This window comes from Argiope bruennichi, chromosome 10 (genome assembly GCF_947563725.1).
Source record: "Argiope bruennichi chromosome 10, qqArgBrue1.1, whole genome shotgun sequence".
Classification (NCBI taxonomy): Eukaryota; Metazoa; Arthropoda; class Arachnida; order Araneae; family Araneidae; genus Argiope; species Argiope bruennichi.
The window spans coordinates 122,558,024-122,577,769 of record NC_079160.1 but is presented as its reverse complement, the minus strand read 5'-3'; the positions used below and the strand labels follow the sequence as shown (position 1 = coordinate 122,577,769).

General features: G+C 31.4%; 1 protein-coding gene across 4 annotated transcripts in view; it reads right to left on the bottom strand.

The window, feature by feature from the left end:
- Positions 1-2,800: 2,800 nt before the first annotated feature.
- The window catches only part of LOC129989459 (protein phosphatase 1 regulatory subunit 42-like), a 76,787-nt gene continuing 59,841 nt past the window's right edge, over positions 2,801-19,746 (bottom strand). For 3 of the 4 annotated variants that reach the window (XM_056098011.1, XM_056098010.1, XM_056098009.1), the window contains 4 exons: positions 15,582-15,720; positions 12,683-12,917; positions 9,649-9,774; positions 2,801-3,125 (listed from right to left, as the gene is read on the bottom strand). In XM_056098011.1, coding sequence (XP_055953986.1) covers positions 2,908-3,125; positions 9,649-9,774; positions 12,683-12,917; positions 15,582-15,720 — 718 coding nt within the window. In that variant the 3' untranslated portion in view covers positions 2,801-2,907. Of the gene's footprint in view, positions 3,126-9,648; positions 9,775-12,682; positions 12,918-15,581; positions 15,721-19,746 lie in introns of those variants that run through there. The other variant, XM_056098012.1, reaches the window with a different exon arrangement.

Below are 19,746 nucleotides of genomic sequence, written 5' to 3'. Positions count from 1 at the left end.
TAGCGTGCTCCATCGTTTTCAACTGGGTTAAGGTCCCTGGGTATTTCTAGACCATTCCAATAGTGATATAAGATGGTCTTGAAGCCAGTTTTCATATGCAGTGGCAAAGAAATGAATCCTGATGATTAATAAATTCTTCATTATTTTAGAAAAGATCACATGCCAAAGGCAGCAGTTAATGAATGACGAAAATATGCAATATAGCTTTTGGGATAATTGATTTATGTATCATTGTATTATCATTCATGTACTTTTGGGCTTTTATATACCCATTGATCACACTCATTCTGCCCATGGATTTTACTGCCATACAAACCCGCATCATAATGGTATGTTTAATAATAGGTGTAATGCAATCAGGAGTTAAATGTTCTTTTATTCTTATTAAATATTTTGTGCAAATTTGGGTCTCGTCTCTCCATTTCACATTGACTAATTGTTTGACTCCTGTTAACATGGATTTTTGCTCAATTTAATTCTTTCAACCTTTTTTGGAAACAAAATCAATTTTTTTCTTGAAATTCTTGTTTCTAGACGAGATTCCTGTAACCTGAGTCGAACAATCTTCACTCTTAACAATTCATTGAATTGTTAAGAGCCGCAACCTCTTTTCAGTTTCAAAACATAGTATCCATCGCTGAATCCTATTGATAACAAAATGCCATTTTATTGGCTTACTAAAAACTCTTGCTCATTTGCTACATCCAAAGTAAGAAAAGCAATGTTTATTAATTTACTTAGGATGTGTTTTTTTATCATCATCTTAACTACTATCATCATCTTAAAATAATTACAAATTTTAAAAAATTGGATTTTATGAATGATAAATTATTTGTTTTAATTCAATGAAACCGTATTTACATCAGAAATTGTAAAGAACAACTGCTAATTAAACAAATATGTAAGCAAATGTTCCTGATATTAATAATATAAAAGAAATAAAACTGAAATTTGCTACCGCAAATTTCATATTATCATGTGAGAACATTATTATTTTTAATTCATTGTTTGTCTTAACTAATTTAATTCATTAACCAGTTTAAACTGGTTTAAAACAATCACAAGACTATCAGATTAGGCATGCGGCGATATTTAGAAAACGATCATTTTATTTCATCTCGTTCATTTTATCTCGCTCGTTTTATTTCATCTAAAATCGTTCGTTTATCTCGAAGTCAGATTTTTTTATTTTTTATTTATTTATTTATTTGAAAAATGCGCAACAGTCAACTTTTAGAAAAGCAATAGAGTTTTTTTTCCAAATCGTTCGAACTCCAAAACTTTTCTACCAGCTAGAAAAATTGAAAATTTTAAAAAAAGTATAATATGTATATAACTTTCGATGTTTACCCTTGCTGTTTCACATTCATTCTCAGTTTCTACTCTGTGCTTCTTCAGGCGATATTTTCTTATGACCCTGCCTTTTATTGGCAAGATAGGGGAATCGGGTACATAGTTGTTGTTGTTGTTTTTATTGCAACTTCTTGTTGGCGATAAGTCGCCAAATGTGAAAACCTTCTTTACCACTTTCTACTGACCATAAAAGCGAAAAATGGATGCCTCAAAAGCGATAAATCGTCAGTTTTCTGCCCGTGCATTTTGTAGCTTCAAAAACGTCAAACCGAAACAATATCATGCTCTCACATGATAGAAAAGAAACAGATATTAAATAGGTGAAGGCGTAGGCAGATGGTTCAACATTTTAATGATTAGCCCAATTCGAATGAAAGCTGGGGAAAAAACTACAAATACAAACATTTATTTCAGTAAACGATATCAGTAAAATACAATAATTTTAAAATCTTTCAAGATGTTTAGAAGTTGCCAACTTAAAATGTTAAAATCATTCTTTCAAATCGAATCCACCTTGTTCAATCTTGCTTGTTTATTCTTACAAACAAGTAAAAAAAATCTTATAAAGAACATGCAGAATTCTACTTTGTTGACAGAGTATGTCCTCAAAATATATTTTCTGTTCGATGTTTTTTCAGTCATTACTATTCTGATTATTAATGAATGCAGAATAAATATCTAGAAATATTGAATAAATTTCTTTATTATATGACTACTTATAGTTCATATTTATCCTCATTTGATTTATAAGTATTTTTCTGCCTTAAAATTAAATTATAATACAAATGTTCATTTGTTTTATTTTGAATGAATATTTATTTTTGCATAAAAAGAGTGTCATAACATTTAAAATTATCTTTAAGTTATAAGTCTAATTTGAATATTTTTGAATTAAAAAACAAATAATATTAATTTTACTTCATGTATTAGGTAAAAACATTTATTTTTTCATAAAGAATAAAAGGTATGTTAATTAAAACTATTTATAAACTGTTAATTTAATTTGAAAAAATTAAAAAGGGGGAACTAAAAAAAGGAACAAAAACCGAAACTTTACCTTCCGCTTTTGAGGTGAATATCTTGACGATCACACCATTGCTCCGCTTAATGCAGAGACAAATTGCTAGTATATAAGCTATGCCAAAAATTTGAAGGTTATTTTCTTGGAATTGTTTCGTTGTTGAGCTTTAATATTTCAATTAAAGAACATTTTAAAGGTATGCTACTGTTTTGCTAACTCAATTTTCTTATCTCCTGCAAGTCAAAAATGAATGAATTATGGGTTGTGCCCAACAAAATTGTATAAAGTGATACTGGTGTACAACAATTCTCAAAACCTCTGTTTTCAGATTCCTTTAAATCTGTTGCTAAAAAACTGTTGAAAATTTATTTGATCATAAAAAATTCATTCAAATTATTTTTTAAAAAAAATGAGAGATCACCAACATTTTCAAATATTTTTTGTTTTATGTTCAAGTACGTACACAAAATAATTTAAAAAAACATTTAGCACAAAATAATTGTACTTTGCTCGACATATGTGGCATTCTTTCGTCATCTGTTCTTGGTGATTTTTTTCATGAGTTTGACCGGAACTTCCTGCAAGGATCTAGCTTTGGAAGCAACTCTCTGGGCGGACTTGGATCTGTTCTTGGACCCATGGGACGCCTCCGACTGGGAGCTGGACGCGCTGCTGCCCGACCTGTCGGCTTTGGGGGCCACTGATGCCGACCGCACTGACCTTGGAGGCGTCAGCTGTTTGTTTTTTATTTCTGAAAAAATATGAATGAAATATCTTTATCCGCTAATAAATAACTTACATTGATCTATATTTTTCTTTGGGCTGCGGTGGCCTGGTCATAAGGTTTCTACTTCGGAAGCAGCAGATTTTAGGTTCGATACTCTATTCTACCAAGGAACTGTTGTGTAAGCGGGTCTGGAACACATTAAATCCGTCGGGGACAATTGTCCTCCAGCTGGTGTGGTGTGGAAGCTTGGAAACGGGATGCCAGCTCAGGTGTCGTCCTCGTCATCCGACCGCGGTTTTAAGACCGTCTTCAAATAGCCCTAGTGTTGCTTTAAAACGGGACGTTAATCAAACTAAACTATATTTTTCTTTAGCTTTGAAAAATAGAAGAAAATCATTATTAATTATTTGGTGAAATATTGGAAATTATTTGAATTTTATTTCAGTAATAAAAACAATTGCTATGAATTAAGCAGAAAAATATTTTTAAAAATTGCTAAAATTCAAAAAAAAAAAAAAAAAAAAAAACACCACGACATGTAGATTGACACAATATAAAAAAAAACAATTTATTAAATTTCAAAATAATATAAAAATCAGTTTTCCGCAATAATATTTCCGGGAATAAACATTGAAAACCCTATAATTTCGTTTAGTTTTTATCTAAAAAAATTTTTAATAAAAATATGAAAAAAAATCGCTACGAAATGTATTATTTTTCTCTCCAAAATATATTTGTACTAAATTTGGCAGCTCTAGATGGAGGATTTATCGTCTGTACAAAATACACAAACACACTCAGTGCAATCATATTCTACCAACTTTGGCATCTTTATTAATGTATTCGCAAGATTCACCAGACGAAACTAAAATATTCTAATTTTAATTTTTAGCATATCTCACAAGCATGCATATTTCTAAACTTAGCTCCCATCGTTTTTTAACACATCATATTTTCTTCACACATGCCAATGGTTGGATGCGCTACTCAAAACTATGACAAAATTAGTTTTCTCGAGACAGTGGTTAAATCAAAATTTTTAAAAGACAGACATTTTTTCTTTTTCTTTTCTGCAAGACAGAAAAGAAATAAATAATTTAAAAATAATATAATTTATCTGAAAAGATCCCTCTGAGGGTATTCCTAACAAACGTTTTGTTCTGGGCTGGAATAACCTGGTTGGTAAGGTATTGGATTTGCATCTCTTGGGTTGCGAGTTCGAACACCGCCGGCCGAAGACTGTTCGTGTGTGTGTGTGGTAGCTGGCGACACATAAATCAGTCGTGGTCACAAAGGCCTCCACGTCGCGAGTAATACCGTTGGGGGTATTGGATCAGGGGTGATCGTTCTCTGATTCAGGTCTAAATTACGATCTGTGAATGAAATGCATGAATGAAGTCCGTCCCGTAAAAAGGGTTGTGACGTGTGAGTAATTAAGTCGTACTCTTGGCGCTAGATAGCACTACAGGAAAAACAAGAGACGCTCATTCGGCTTAAATCGCTGCCAGATAACAACACTTTTAAAGACCGCTGACAGATAACTGTCAGCGGGCTTGTGAAGTGCCATAAGTCACAACAACACACAAATTCTGTTCTCATCCCGTTGGTCTGTAAATAAATGAAATGAAACGAATGAGGAAAAAAATTATTTTTATTACGTCTTATAACATATAAAAAGAAAACAAACATACGCGTAATGCTATAAACTTCATCATTTGAAAGAATTTTACAACCTTAATCTAGTTTAATTAGATTAACATCCTGGTTTTGAAACTACGCGAAGATTACTTTGAGGATGAATTGATCAATTTAGAACCGTGATCAGATGATGACGAGACACCTCAGTCGTCTTTCGCTGAACCCACTACAAACTATCCATGAAGTTTTAAGTAATCCAGAGTTTATATAAGAGTTATATCCAGAGTTTTAAGTAAAACAAAAGAGTAAAAAAAAATACATGAAACACATGTTTTAGGGAACGAGACGACCCGATTTTGCACATTTTAGTTATCGCCGAATTTCATCAAAATCATGTAACTAGAAATCAATGCGTTACATTTTTAGCAGGAGAGATAGTTTAAAATATTTGAGTATTTTCATCAATTTTTATTTAAAATTAATATGTTGCAAAGCATATAGTCCCAATCCTTTGTGAACGCATTTTATGAAAAATATTTTTAGGTGAAGTTTTATTCCATATAACTTTTCTCATAGTAAGACTCGCGTTATATTGAACACACATTCTTGCATGCATGTAGGCTTGTTCAAATCTATTTATAATTTGTTATTTCATACATAAAGAATAGGAAAAGGGATGCGTTCTCTTTTCTAAAAAAGGAAGAAAAATTCCTGTACAAAAATCATGAAGCTTTTAAATTACCTCATACGTAATTCAGGATTGTTCAGCAGACTGTATGCGGACAAGCCGAGACATCGAGTTTTAGGAATTCAGGTGATACAAGAGTCGACTGTGCATGAAAATGTCGTATGCTCAATTTTTTTCAATTATTATAAAAGAAATAGTGGAATGACGAGAGTTTGTGGTACCTGGAGTATAATTTGATTATTTCGTTCCCTATTGTACAAATGGCTTAGCAAGTATATGTGGCAATTATGGCATAGTGTAAAACCCCTAACTTCCTTCATATACTTAATTTTAAAAAAGTGATATATTTTACATAATTTCGGAAGTGGTCCCGATGCCTGGCGCATGGCGCATGAGGTACCTATATCCCTCCTCCTCATTTCAGCTACGTCACTGGGTGGAAACTGAAATCCAGTTTCATATTTAGCATTATTATCTTGACGACACTTCAATTTTACTGATTTTTCATCAGGTGCTTCTTTATCTAATTCTTCCACTTTACATCCTTTTGAAATCTCAAGAATCTATTTTGTTATCATCAGAAACATACGGTTTCGTTCGTGAAAGATTGAGATGCATCAAATACCATTCAAATGAAGCTGGTAGATAAGCAGAATTGTAAAGAAAGAAAAAATAAGAAATGGATTATATTGTAATTTTTTATGGGATGAAAAAAATGTGTGAAAATTAACTTACAGTATTTATTAGCAAAAAGATTGAAATATTTGACGCTTTTTCTCTATTCGGTAATGGACATTGAATCTGTTTAATTCCGTTATGAATGAAAATAAAATTACTTGTGTGCGTTTCGTTAACTTAAACTATTTCATTATTTGCATTATGACAAGAAATATTCTGTTCCCCATATTTTAGTAAAACCTCAATCAGGTATTCTATTATTCATTAAATATATATTTGGTTTTAAAAACAGTTCGTTCTACTTTCACGCATACGAAGCATTGTAATCGTCAAAATATTCGAATTCAAGTTTTGGTTTGTCCTCTCACTGGTGTAGTGTGGAAGTTTGGAGAGATGGCTGCCAGCTCAGGTGTCGTCCCCATTATCTGCTAGCGGTTCAAAATGACGAGGTCCACCCCAAAATAGGCCTAGTGTTGCTTTAAAAAGGATCGTTAATATAACTAAACCAAGTTTTATACCACTTATTTAGAGGCAGAAAAATATCCTTTTATATTTAGCATGCATATGTTAATCAAAACATTTCATGCAACTAATTTGTGTAATCTAAAAACTTCATTCTCAGAATTTTATGTGGACAGCTAGTCAACTGAAAAGTAGGTTCTGAGGTTTCCCGAATTGATTCAGCTTTCACCAATTTTTGAAGGGGGCAAAATATAATTTCAAATTAGAAAAATTTGAAAATTTGTAAAGGTTGAAACTGACAAAGTCAATATAAAAATTATCTCATTTCAATACATCTAGGCACTTAGTCGAGATATAATTCTTAAACTTGAAATTTAATCATAAAGTGGATTTCAGCATTGAATGTTGACCAACAAACTGAAATCTAACTTTGCGGCTATTATTTCTCAACCAATGCCAAACACTATCGAGTGTAATCATTTGCCCCATTTCAAATTTCATATTTAGAAAGAGCATAAGAACCCGAGAAGTTTCAGACACATTATACAAATTTATGTTTAAAGAAAAGACTATGTGCAACAGTGCCTTTCTGTACCATGTATTATAAAAACTTTGTTTCATAGCATTGTTATTATCTAGAATTCAGTAAATGGCGCTAGGTGTGACCTGATGAAGATAGTATAAGAAAATTTTTGTCAGTACTCATATCCATGCACATTTGAGATCCTATGCTTTTGTGTTTTATATATCTATACGATAGATTTTGCATCTCATATATCTATACTTATAATAAAGCTCAATGTGTGTGTGTGTGTATTGGCGCTCTACAGGCCAGACCATTCAACCTACAGTTACCAAATTTGGCACGTGTATACCTTGGAGGCCGGGAATGTGCACCTGGGGGCTATTTTTTCGAATTTTTAATTAGAATTTTATTTATTTAAAAATTAAGCTAAATTTTGGCGTGTTTCTGCTATAACTTCCGAAAATATTACGGCACAAAAAAGATTTTTACATCAAGTTAAAGATCAAAAATTTATCTTTTAAATGATATCAATATTTTAACCTTAAAATTAAATTTCTATTTTTAATGAATTTTTAAATAAATAATTTAACTCTATTTTTCAACAATTTTTTTCGTACAAAATAAAATTTAAGCTGCACGAGTACGTTTCGCATTCATGGGAAAAAGTTAGCTTTTTTCAAAGTGTTGCCATCACATTGATTAAAGCTCCAATTAAAAATAAATTAAATCTGTTTGGAAATGAAATCTGCAAAAATAGAATTTTCGACACGTGTCTGTAGGAAATAAAACAAATATAAAATATTATTTTTTCTAAAAAATAAATTCAAGGAAAATTATTTTATGATCTTTTACACTCTCTATTATATTAATCCAATAAATCAGTTTTATTTTAAGACAAGTTTTGTTTAATATGAACAGGATACCCATTCAAATCAGGGCCACACAGCTAATTTGTAAATCTTTAGTAAGACACAGATCTGCTAAAATGATCTAAATGGAAAATGATTATATTTTATGTAACTTGATTCAATAAATGCTCTAATAAATAACGAATTTTTGATTTTACATAAAGCTTCTACTGTGGAAATCACGAATAACAAAATGTTCTTCAAACACTAATATTTTAAATAAAAAGAGTTAATTTCCAATAAACTAAATCAATCACTTAAACTGACTGATTTATGAAAATTTGAATATCCCTATTCAATAAAAAAAAAGGATAATTTTAGATTTTCTATCCATCGTTTCAAAGAAAATACGCCAATCAGCGCGCAGGTTTCTCAAGATTAATTGGCCTAAGATTATGAAAATGTTGAGTTTTTCTAAATGTGTAACATTCAAAACTTTATAAATAAGTCTCAGTTGATCGTGGAAAATAGAAACATTCATTCATTTATTTAAAATTTGGTGTGTCCAGAAAATTTCTCAGAATATGATACCTTACTGCATTAAATTTCGACTTCATAATTTTTGAAATATATTTATAGGCCGGAACAAAATATTATTATTGATTTCATTTCAATCCTCTTGAAAGCAAAACTAAAAACTAAATTTTATGCTGAAACTGAGAAATTTTTGTTGAATTATTCTTTGAGATATTGCATAAATTATGAAAAATATTTTGTAGTTCACATAAGACTTATATACCGAGCGATTCTGTTCTCAATATTCATATTCAATAATAATAATAATAAATAAATAACAATAAAGATGATAAATAAAATAAAACGCTTGGTTTTATTAAAAAATATCTTTATATTAATTGCAATTTCATCATTTCCACTTTAAATTAAAGTTGAAGTTTTACCGGAAATGACAACAAATTAGCAAAATATATATAGTAAATTGAACGAAACGATCTAAACAACAGTATAAGTTTGATATGACTATCAAAATTTGAAGATTAAAAATGTTTTGTTTGAGAATCTATTTAGAGACCAGTTACTTAAAATATTTAATTGAAAATTGTAGCGAGTGGTAATACTGGCGAACCGGCTGGTCGCCAAAGGCGGCTAATTTTATAATAATTTGAAGAATTTAAAGGTGCATATCACTGTTGATGCTCATTGCATACTTCCTCAAATGTTTGCAAATGCATAGCATGAAATCAAATATCGCACGGGACATATCAAATCCGAGCGAAGGATATGAGAATTAAGTTTAATTCTAACAAAATCAGTTTATTTTGTTTCAATACTATCTTGTTTTCATTTTGCTTACTATCGTAATGGGTTTAAGATATCTCGGATTCCAGTCCATTTCAGCAGAATCGAACATATTTGATGAAGTGAGGCTTTCAAAAAATATGATCTTTCCGTTTAACTCTCTTAGCCCCACTTTTAATAAGCTATGCCACATTCAATCAATTACAAATGAAAATGTATCTCCAATATTTCAGAAATTTAAGATGAAATCTATTCAGGAGATCGTTTAGTTCCTTAACTAGTTTTCTGAACTTTTATGTAAGTGTTCTGGCACAAAAATGTAACAAAAAAAAATCTGTTTGTAAAGATGTAATCAGAGGTTGAGAAAAGAACCAAAAGTAGTGTACTCACGAGTTTCTAAGAAGGGCTTGAGGACAGCGTAGCTCTCCTTTTTCCTGTCCTGCAGGGTCTGGCACTGCTTCCAGTTCAGCAGGAAGTTCCTGTATGGTTGGGAAATGACTTTACCATCCAGCTCCTCTACGCACAAAACACAGCTCGTTTAGAAATCCCGTCTACAAACAGACTGGACGCGTTTATACCAGCAATTTTTTTATGCTATCGAGGCCCGTGAATTAGATGTGCCAAAATTCATCTACATTAATCGGCAGAGTTTTAGCATATAGACTCATCAAATAATAACAGTTATCTACGCCTTAGTGAATAAATTGATAGTGTTTATATATTTATATATATAATATCATAAATCAATAGCATGAACTGCAAAAAAAAGTAAAATAAAGCGTGAAACAGGGCAATCGATGCATTAATCGTTACCCAGAGTACGAAACTAAAGTGGACGGTAAAAGGAATTCTGTTTTCTTCGAGCAGTATTGCACAATTAAATGGGAAAATACTGCCTTTGCTACAATTGTTATAATAAATCAGTGAAAAGATGGTGCAAATCTGAGATACAAAAGGATTAATATAAAACTAAAGTGCATAAAATACCAAGGTAAATAAAAAAGGAAGGAGGAGTTTATAAAAATAAAGAAAAGGAAATACAAAGGAAAAAGAACAATGTAAAGTCATAAAGGAAAACCAATATAAAAAAAAATGCGTTCATCGTTGTTTCACCTTCAAGCTTACATATATTTCCATTTTAAAAATTGATTTACGATTTATAAATATCTTATAATAATTTTTTATGTCGTATTTAATCGCTTCACTCATTTTCTTTTCCTCGTAGATTCTAGCAAGAGATACTGTAGAAAAATTAATAATAGAAATGGATACCCGCCAACAAAAATCTAGTGTAATATTTTATTCATGATTCGTTTAAATATAAACAAACCACAAAAATTATTAAATAAAAAGTTAATAAACATGAATTTATTGTTTTACAAAAGGAAAAGCTTTTTTATTAATTCAGATGAGAAAAACGCACACAGTTAATCTAGCATTAACATTACGCTTGTGGCACCTACGGAAATGCAAACGGATAAAAAGCTGAACATTTTTCAAGACAGAGACCATACAGACTTTTAAGGTAACGTGAACAATTCCCTTTACAATTTCAAAATAAAATGATATATTAATTTCTACAATCGTGCTTTGAAATGGTTTCATTTGAAATTTTAACAGATTGTAGTAATTTCTTGAAGCACTCCTCTTCTTGTCGATTTCTGCTTTAGATGCACTATCAACCGTGAAAAGGTGCTATCTATATTAATTCTATTAGGTGAAATTTAAAGAAAGGTAGCTAGACAATACTAAACTTTTCTGTGTGATCCAATAAGATTCAGGCTCCTATGCATAAATAAGAAATGTTTTGGTTCGGCTCATTAATGCAAACGTGTGGAAATAAATGCAAACGGGCACTTCACACTCTAATATCAGGAACAGAACGAGGAGTTGGATAAAATCTTCGTGAGTCGAAGGTAGAAAATGAAGGTGATGAATTGCGATTGAATGACTGGATTTGTTTGTTTGTTTGGGTTTTTGACGCTGACTGTGCTGCGCCAGTTGAATGATTGGAAGAACTGGAATAAGATAAATTATAATCCATGTCAAGGATAACCTAACAGTTGCTTGGTGATCCATGATAAGAGCTTGAAAATAATGTAAAGATACTAAGAACTTTAATAAATGTAAGAGCAATCAAGGTTAGATCACCAAAGTAGATTATCAGGACCATCAATGGAAAGTGATTGCTAAAAATATAAACACCTGGTTTGTAAGAGAATGTGATTATACAGAACAACCATGAGTGAAAGGCTGCGTATATAAGGGTTGTTTGCAAGGAAGCCCATGATTTGTTAGCTAACATGGGCTGCGAAATGTGCCTTGCTGCAACAGGACAGAGATTATCTTAATTCTTTTCATTGGTAAATCCGATTTGTTTGAAAAGTGATTTTAGATACTTCAGCAGGTGTGAAATATAAGCAATTAACTTAAAAACCTCTGCGAAAGCATCTGTATAAAGGTGATTAGATCGCGATATTTAAGAGTATTGTTTTGAATGTCCTCCTAACTTCCACCTAATGGAGAATAGTGAGCATTATATACCAGCATATGATCCGGATTAATAATTTAAACTGAGGGAACAGGTATAGGATTCAGTGATTTGCAACACAAGAGACCATCCTTGCAGTCTCTAGGTGCTCCAAGGTAATAATTATCGAGAATATACTTTATTATTGCAGGCATTCTTAAACATTATAATAACTAATTTGGAAAATAGTGTAAAGTTTACATTTCGATCAAAGATATGTATACAACTTGCTGAATTTTTATGAATCTCCAAAAAAGGTAGTATCATGAACTTTTCCTTATTAAACATATTATTTTTCCTTACTTAACATTTTATATTTATAACAAATTACTTACTTAACATATACATTATAATTCTTAGTTAATTATTAGGGTTCTACCATATTTTATAGGATGAATAATTATGTAATTTAAAAATATGCCAGAGATGAATGTGGCAATTTATGAATTTAAAAATACGTAAATAGGGCGTATTTTTAAATTACATAATTTCTACAGAAAATTCTAATTTTAAATTAAATAATTGCGTACATTTTTAAATTACATATGTAATTATGGCATACTTTTAAATTGCATTTTCATCTCTGGCATGAATGAGGCAGAGATGAATACGCCATCTTATGAAATGAATAATTATATAATTTAATAATATACCAAATTTGTGCATGCTGCACATATATGTTGTAAGTTTTTAAGATTTTAGTAATGGATTCTTTCAAGTTTCGTTCTTCCCACCAGTGCATTCTAACAAAAATTTGAATAGCAATCAAGTTTTCCTTTTTTTTTTTTTTTATAACGATCGAGAATAAATATTTATATTTTGCATAAATTAACAAACTTTTATTTACATACAGAACCAAATGGCATCTCAGATCTTTTCCGAGGCAAAACTTACCAAGCTCCAGGCAACTGACGACCACATTATCTCTGTACTTCCGGAGAGTGCAGACAGGATTTCCGGTCAGTTTGATGACTCGCACGGTTTTCCAATTGTTGAAGACGTCCACTACATCCTGCAAGTCGCAGATGTCGTTGTCTTCAGCCGTGAAGTGTTCCAAGTACTCCAGGGAGCGGAGAGGGGCGAGGCTCGTCAGTTTGTTTCCTGACACGTTCAGCACCTTAAGGCATTCCTGAAGTAGGCAGAAACGAAAAGATGTAAGAGCAATACATGCCAAAAGGGCTCTAACAATTTAAAAGAATTTAATAGACGACCCATTATACAATATATTACACTCAAAATGACACAACAAAAATTCTACATTTAGCAATAAAATGTACAGCTTAACATAATTAATTCTCCAGGTCGGTAGGTTTACATGCTCACAGTCTTGCCGCTAGCATCGTACTGCCGTACTTTGGATTGGCGAGGAGGTTAGAACTTGTTTGGCCCATTGGCATTATTACAGAATGTTATAGTTCGAGGGGGTTGTTGCATTGGCATTATTAGAGAGTGTTACAAAGATATTTTTCAAAAATTGCTTTATAAAATATCTCGGATTAAGATTAGGACAAGGAATAAAATGTATTTTCTGTATTGATAACGGTTGTTTAATTGTACAATTAGTGCCTTGATAATGATTTTACAGAAGTATATTATAGTTCCATTGTTCTGAGTAAAAGAGTATTAAACGAATGCATTTGATTCGTGCTCCCTTTGATGATTTAACTTTTAAATGTATAAAATGTATACTAAAAGTACTCCGCAAACTTTCATGGGTTAGAAATTTTTAAAACTGTCGATATGATATACATGAAAGAAACTTTTACAAATGTTTCTGAAAATATTTTTTGTTACTTCTTTATAAATATCAGACATTTTGCTCATTTTAATACAAATAGCTTAATATGAAATGATCAGCAGTATTGATTAATCATGACATTTCAGGTCAATCTCAATTTTTTAAAAATACTTGTCAGCGAATAATTTGTGTTGAAAAATATTAAAAAGATTTTAGTTTTTAAAAGAAAAGCGTACGAAGAATTTTCATTCCTAATTTTTACAATGCATAGAAAAGGAGTACCTTTTTATTACTTATATACATGAATCAGTCTGAAGTAGTGAAAGTATTAACAAATGTATTTTTAATGCTTCTGTGTGTCTTTTTGTCTTTTATTAATTTTTTTAATTGTTCCGTTTCTAGGCTTATTTTGTTTCGAACAATTTATTAAAATATTTTATTTAAATTTGCTTTGTTTAATTTATTTCTGTTTTTTTCGATCTTGTTCAGTAATCGTCCACTCTCCATCATATACTTTAGACTGGAATTTCGAAATTAGGTCTCAGAAAGGGGTCCAGAAATTTTGGTTACTATATTTAATTTCACGCATAGTCATTTTCCTTTCTTCAACCGAAACTAAATCAAGTTTTAAACAAAGGTAAAAAAATAATTTTGGATAAAAAAAAAAAAAATAGGATGCTCTAAAAGAGGCATTGATTTGATAAATTGGTGTACGCTATACAATGGGAAAATAACTGTTGAGATACGATGAACGAAGAAGCAATTGGCCAAAAAAAGATCCCACATGTAAACACTCCTTAGAGTGAACTGCGTTCAAACGGTATTTGATAACCTCGGGTGCAACTCAGTTTTGAAGTTAATGCATCAAACAGAATTAATATTCTATCAATATAACTTTAAATTAAAGAAAGAGTGGAAATTCTTCGCTTCATTCTTGGGGCATGAATCTAAAAATTTCTATTATTAAATCCTTTTATTGGAGGTGACTATGATTACATAAATTATGCTTGCACATAACTGTCAGAAAAAGTGAGGAAGTTAGTATTTCTTGAAAGGGAGTGTAAGAAAGTGCTAGAAAAATATAAGTGAATTCAGCTATATTTTACGCCAGGAAGTATCTCAGACATGGAGATGAGAAGCTTTCGGTATAGTGGTTGGTTATCACCATTCTCATGAATACAGAAATGATGTGGGATCAGCTACTCCCAACCAATGACGGGACGTCTATCCTAAGGGCGACTGTATTTCTTAAGAGGCAGGGTAAGAAAGTATTGGTAGTAAAGAATTGAATTATGTCATATTTTACACCGGGAGGCACCTCAGACAGGGAGATGAGAAACTTCGGGTATGGTGGCTGGTTCTTACTATTCTGATGGACACAGAAACGATGTGGGGGCTATTCCCAACCAATGGCGGGACATGTCTCCTTTGGGAGGGGTTGTGCTGTAGGCGGTGATTGAACCGTGGATGGTGACTCTATCTTAATTCCCATCAATGTTTTTTTGGCGCCTTATCTTTCAGATTTATTCTTGCTTCTTCTGCCGGGATGGAATAGCTGTCTATGATTTAGTTATATCTACATCTTGTTTGAAAGTAACACTAGTGTTATTGTATAATGATCTTTGCGATTTTGAATTTAGTTGACAAGGACGAAACTTAAGTTGGTACCCTTATTCCTCAAAATTTCGTATCACATCAGTGATAGGATTTATGAACTTCGACATCAGATTTAGCGTATACCAAGCCCAGAAACACGGCGGTGCTTGGGTTGAGGTCCGAATTTGAGACTAGAGCCCTCGAACATTGAAACCGAAACCTTATCACCAGTTTCTTTAAGAGACTCTAAAAATAAAGTAACTGACAAAAGACAATTTTTAGAGTTCAAATCTAGCACCTTGTACCTTCTTTATATCAAGGCTTTCCAAGTTGCTTCGACTAAAATGTGATTACTTTAAACGATTAAAAAGGCATTCCGTTGGCACTATGGCACCATAGCTTGTCTCGACATTCTTGATTAACCGAACTCTAGATTTCATTAAAGTTTAATAAACTTACCGACAACCACGTGATTGTGGTTGTGTCGAATTCTAGACTTTGATCTTCGGGCAGATTTTGGTATTGTAGGTAAAGTTCTCGAAGCTCGCACAACGCATCCAAACCTTCCACTTTCGTTATGCAATTGTGACTGAGATTCCTATAAAAAAATGAGCATTTTCTCTCTTCATTTTTGGTATCAAATTTAGCTAGAAATATTTCTTAAAGAATTATTTAAATACTTTCTTATACTTTTATAAAAATATGTTCCTTTCATTCAATGATTTGCAAATAAATTGTTTTACTAAATAAAAATGAATTGTATAAAAGAGAGACAAATTTCTTTAGCAATGATAATTACATAATAATAAAAATTTTAATATATATACAGTGAAAGTTGCTGTTAAAGAATTCTATAGATTATGAATAAATAAGACAACAAGTGTCAGTTGGAATAAAATGTATCTTGCGAGATATATTGCGTGAAAAAGAAGATATATATTGCGAGAAAAAGCTGTATGACCGGATTTTAAAGTTTATTTTTAGCATCATTTCAAGAAAGAAAAACAGAAAAAAAAATTGTCAAGAGCAGTTATAAAAAAATGCAGAAAAACGTATGAAACGAAAAATGAAAATATGAGCTTTTATACATTTAGGCACATTTTTCTGGAAAAAAAAAATATTTACTGTTACACTGTTTACTGTTTTATGTTCACTGCATACTTTGTTGGTTTTTACTCCCTGAATTTTTACAAGTCCTCTTTGACACTTTTTTTTAATATCAAATTTTTAAGAACAAAAAAAAAATGATAGAATGTCAAGTATTATTCTAACGGCAACATGATACAATTGCCAAGTTGATGCTTGCATGTGTTATCATTATTACACTGATATAAACAAACCAAAAATTTAGTTGATTTTTTTATTTGATTTTTGGATCTCCAATACAAATTAATTTTTTAATTGGCACTCCGAAATCCCAATGTTCATCCATGAGCTCAGAGGCGAACTTCCGGTTAGGCAGCCTAGGCAACTGCCTAACGACTTCAGAGCTGAGAGACCAATTGAATGAAAAAAGATTATTAGCCTAATTACTAAATAAATGAATTTTTTATGAATTATTAAATATTAGGATAACATTAAAGGGTACTTGTAGGTTTTAACGGCGATCAAAAAACGCTTTTTTGTTGCGTTAGGGTTACAACCTACAAGTACCCATTATAACTTCGTTAAATATAATTGGTCAGGTTCCTTATTTATTTCATTAAGGTCATTTTTTACTGCAGTATTTATAAACAGCGAACAATATTGAGTACGAATGTGGATGCCGTTGAATAATGATTCATAAAATAAAAACGTAAATAATAATATATGGATTTTCACAAAGTTACTAACATAAAAATTATGAGCCTAAAACCAGCAATTAACTTATTAATTAAACTGAAAATGCCTTGAAATATGAAACCAGAAAGGTCCATTTATCAAAAGAAAAGATCTCATAAGGCACACAGCCTAGGGTCCCAACATCGCTCCATCAGCCAATGCATTATTATAAATTAAATTATACTTTTATAATTTTATTTATTATAAACTGATATTATTAAAAATTATATCTTTATTGTTTTACCTACAATTATCTTCAAGCTTACTAATGATGGAGACATGGACACAAATACCCCTCCGCTAACGAATTTTGACCATTCAATGACGCTAAATTGAATGAAAGTCCATTGCTGTAATTATCACGCCGTCGCCAGTTGGCATCAGCAGCACTTATGATGTTTACTTTTTGAGCAATATGGCACCAATGATAGCCAAATAAATCTACAACTCATCGTTGGCTGTTTTCGATGGCGAACGTCGTCTTGGGACGGATTTTCTTTTCTAACCAATCTCAAAAATAAAGAAAAAATAAATAGCATTTAAAATATGCAATCCATTACACAAAGTATCACCAGCTTTTTCTTGGCACCAGGAGGATTAACAGCTTTTATTACTTAAGATTCTAATGAATCATTAAAAAATATACAATATCTCCTTATTTAAGATATAATGTATGTGAATGAACAATAATTGAAGGAAGAATGAGTGGCAATTCCTGTATATGAAAATACAATTTCTCATTTTAAGAATTTGGTTTATTAATGTTTATTTACTTTCTCGTAAACAGAGCATAGAAAGAGTATTGTAATCGTCAAAATCACGACATTTCGAACTCGATATTTTAAGCAATCTCCACGTTTCAGGTCTCCCCGAGTTCGAAAAACTTTTTTTTTTTTCATATTGTCTGTCTGTGACAAGCTAACTGAAAGAAGCTTTGAAAAAGATGGATGCAATTTGGTAAAGGGTCTTAACAACACATTTTTAAATGTTAATCAAATTTTGAGCGAAATCCATTCAGCGAGAGTCTATCCCTTTGGCAGTCCAAACATAATTTAGTGCAATAACTATAAAAAGAAGGGATAAATAAAATTCAATATACTGATATAACATCTAATGTATAGACACCTGCCAAATTTGAAACTAAATCCATCAAGAAATTTATTTATTTTTTTGTCTTTCGACAGTAAACGCGGTAATTCAAAAACGTAATGACTTAAATGAATAATATTCGTTATGTGATATTGTGATTACAATTGCAGTTTTATATCAAATGTTGGTTTCATTGTGTGCAAAGTACGCGTCTAAAACAAAAATTTACTTCGGTGTACCTATTGCAAAATGCCAGGGATGAATCGCCAAAAGAGATCCAAGGATCACACAATAAATTCGGGAAAAATGCTAAATTCAAGGCAAAGATCAATATTTTGGCCTTAGCAAATATCCACAATTCTATACGGTATGAGAGGATAACATCTTTATTAGAGAGAATACGAGAAAGTTTCGTGGGGACCTTCTTGCTGATTTAACCTGGATTAATATACATAATTTTTAATTAATTATTTTGCTCATGAAGACTGCATTATCGATATCATTAGGATTACTTAATCATTTTTTTATTAGCTCAGCAAATGCATGCGAAGTGTCATTAGCTTACGCCAAAAAATGTGCTACATTTTGTTCATTTGCTGCAATAAAGAAAGAAATCTGCTATTACAAATTTCAGGTTTTCACGTGGGAAGATTATATTTTAAAGTCACGTGGTATCAATCTGTATCAGAAAATCTTGTTTTCACATATTTCACAATCACCAACATTTAGAAAAGCAATGGTTTTTCACCATCTCAAAATCAAGCGAGTTCTAAATTTTTTTTTCTCGAGACAATTTTTTTTGTGTGAGAGACAATTTTTACCAGTTTTAAACAATCACATGACTATCAGATTACGTATGCTTCGATATTTTGAAAACGATGAGGTTTTTTATCCGTTCAAAATCGTTCAAGGTCTAGATTTTTTTAAAAATTTAATTTAATTAATTAATTAATTTATTTATTTACGAAAATCCGGTTTGAACTGGTTTGAAATGTTTACGTGACTACTGCATTGGACAATCGTCAATTTTTAGAAAAGCGATGGTTCTTTTTTCATCTCAAAATCGTTAGAACTCCAAAACTTTTTGTGCGAACTAGAAAAATTGAAAATGAAAATTCAAAAAAAAAAAAAAAAATTATTACTATCATTATATATATGTATATCTTTCGAAACCTTCTCCTCGTTGTTTCTTGTTGATTCCCTTTTTCTTCTTTGTGCTTCTTCGGTCGATCATTTCTTACAACCCTACCCTTTATCAACCAGACAGGAGAATTCCGTACATGGCGAGTCACAATCGCGCGAAGTTGTGACTTTTTGTTGGCGGTAAGTCGTCAAATGTGACAACCTTCTTTATCATTTTCTAATAATCCTAAAAATGATGCCTCAAAAGCGATAAATCGTCAATTTTCTGCTCGTGCATTTTGAGGCTTCAAAACCTCAAATCAAAACAACAATATGTTCTCACATGATAATAACTCTTCTTCCCAGTTTCATGTTATTTCGTCGGCTTAACTGCTATCAAGCTGACGAGAAAGAGCGATTATTATCAGGTTGCTAAATTCTTGTGTTCAATTCTTCGCTCGCATTACGCAATTGGCTTCTGTCAAAAGCCGAAAAAAATGCTTAGAATGAGGAGATTTTTTTTGTAGTTAGAGTAAAACTAGGAAGTACATTTTAAAATAATGAGACCTTGATATTTTTCATAACTAATCTC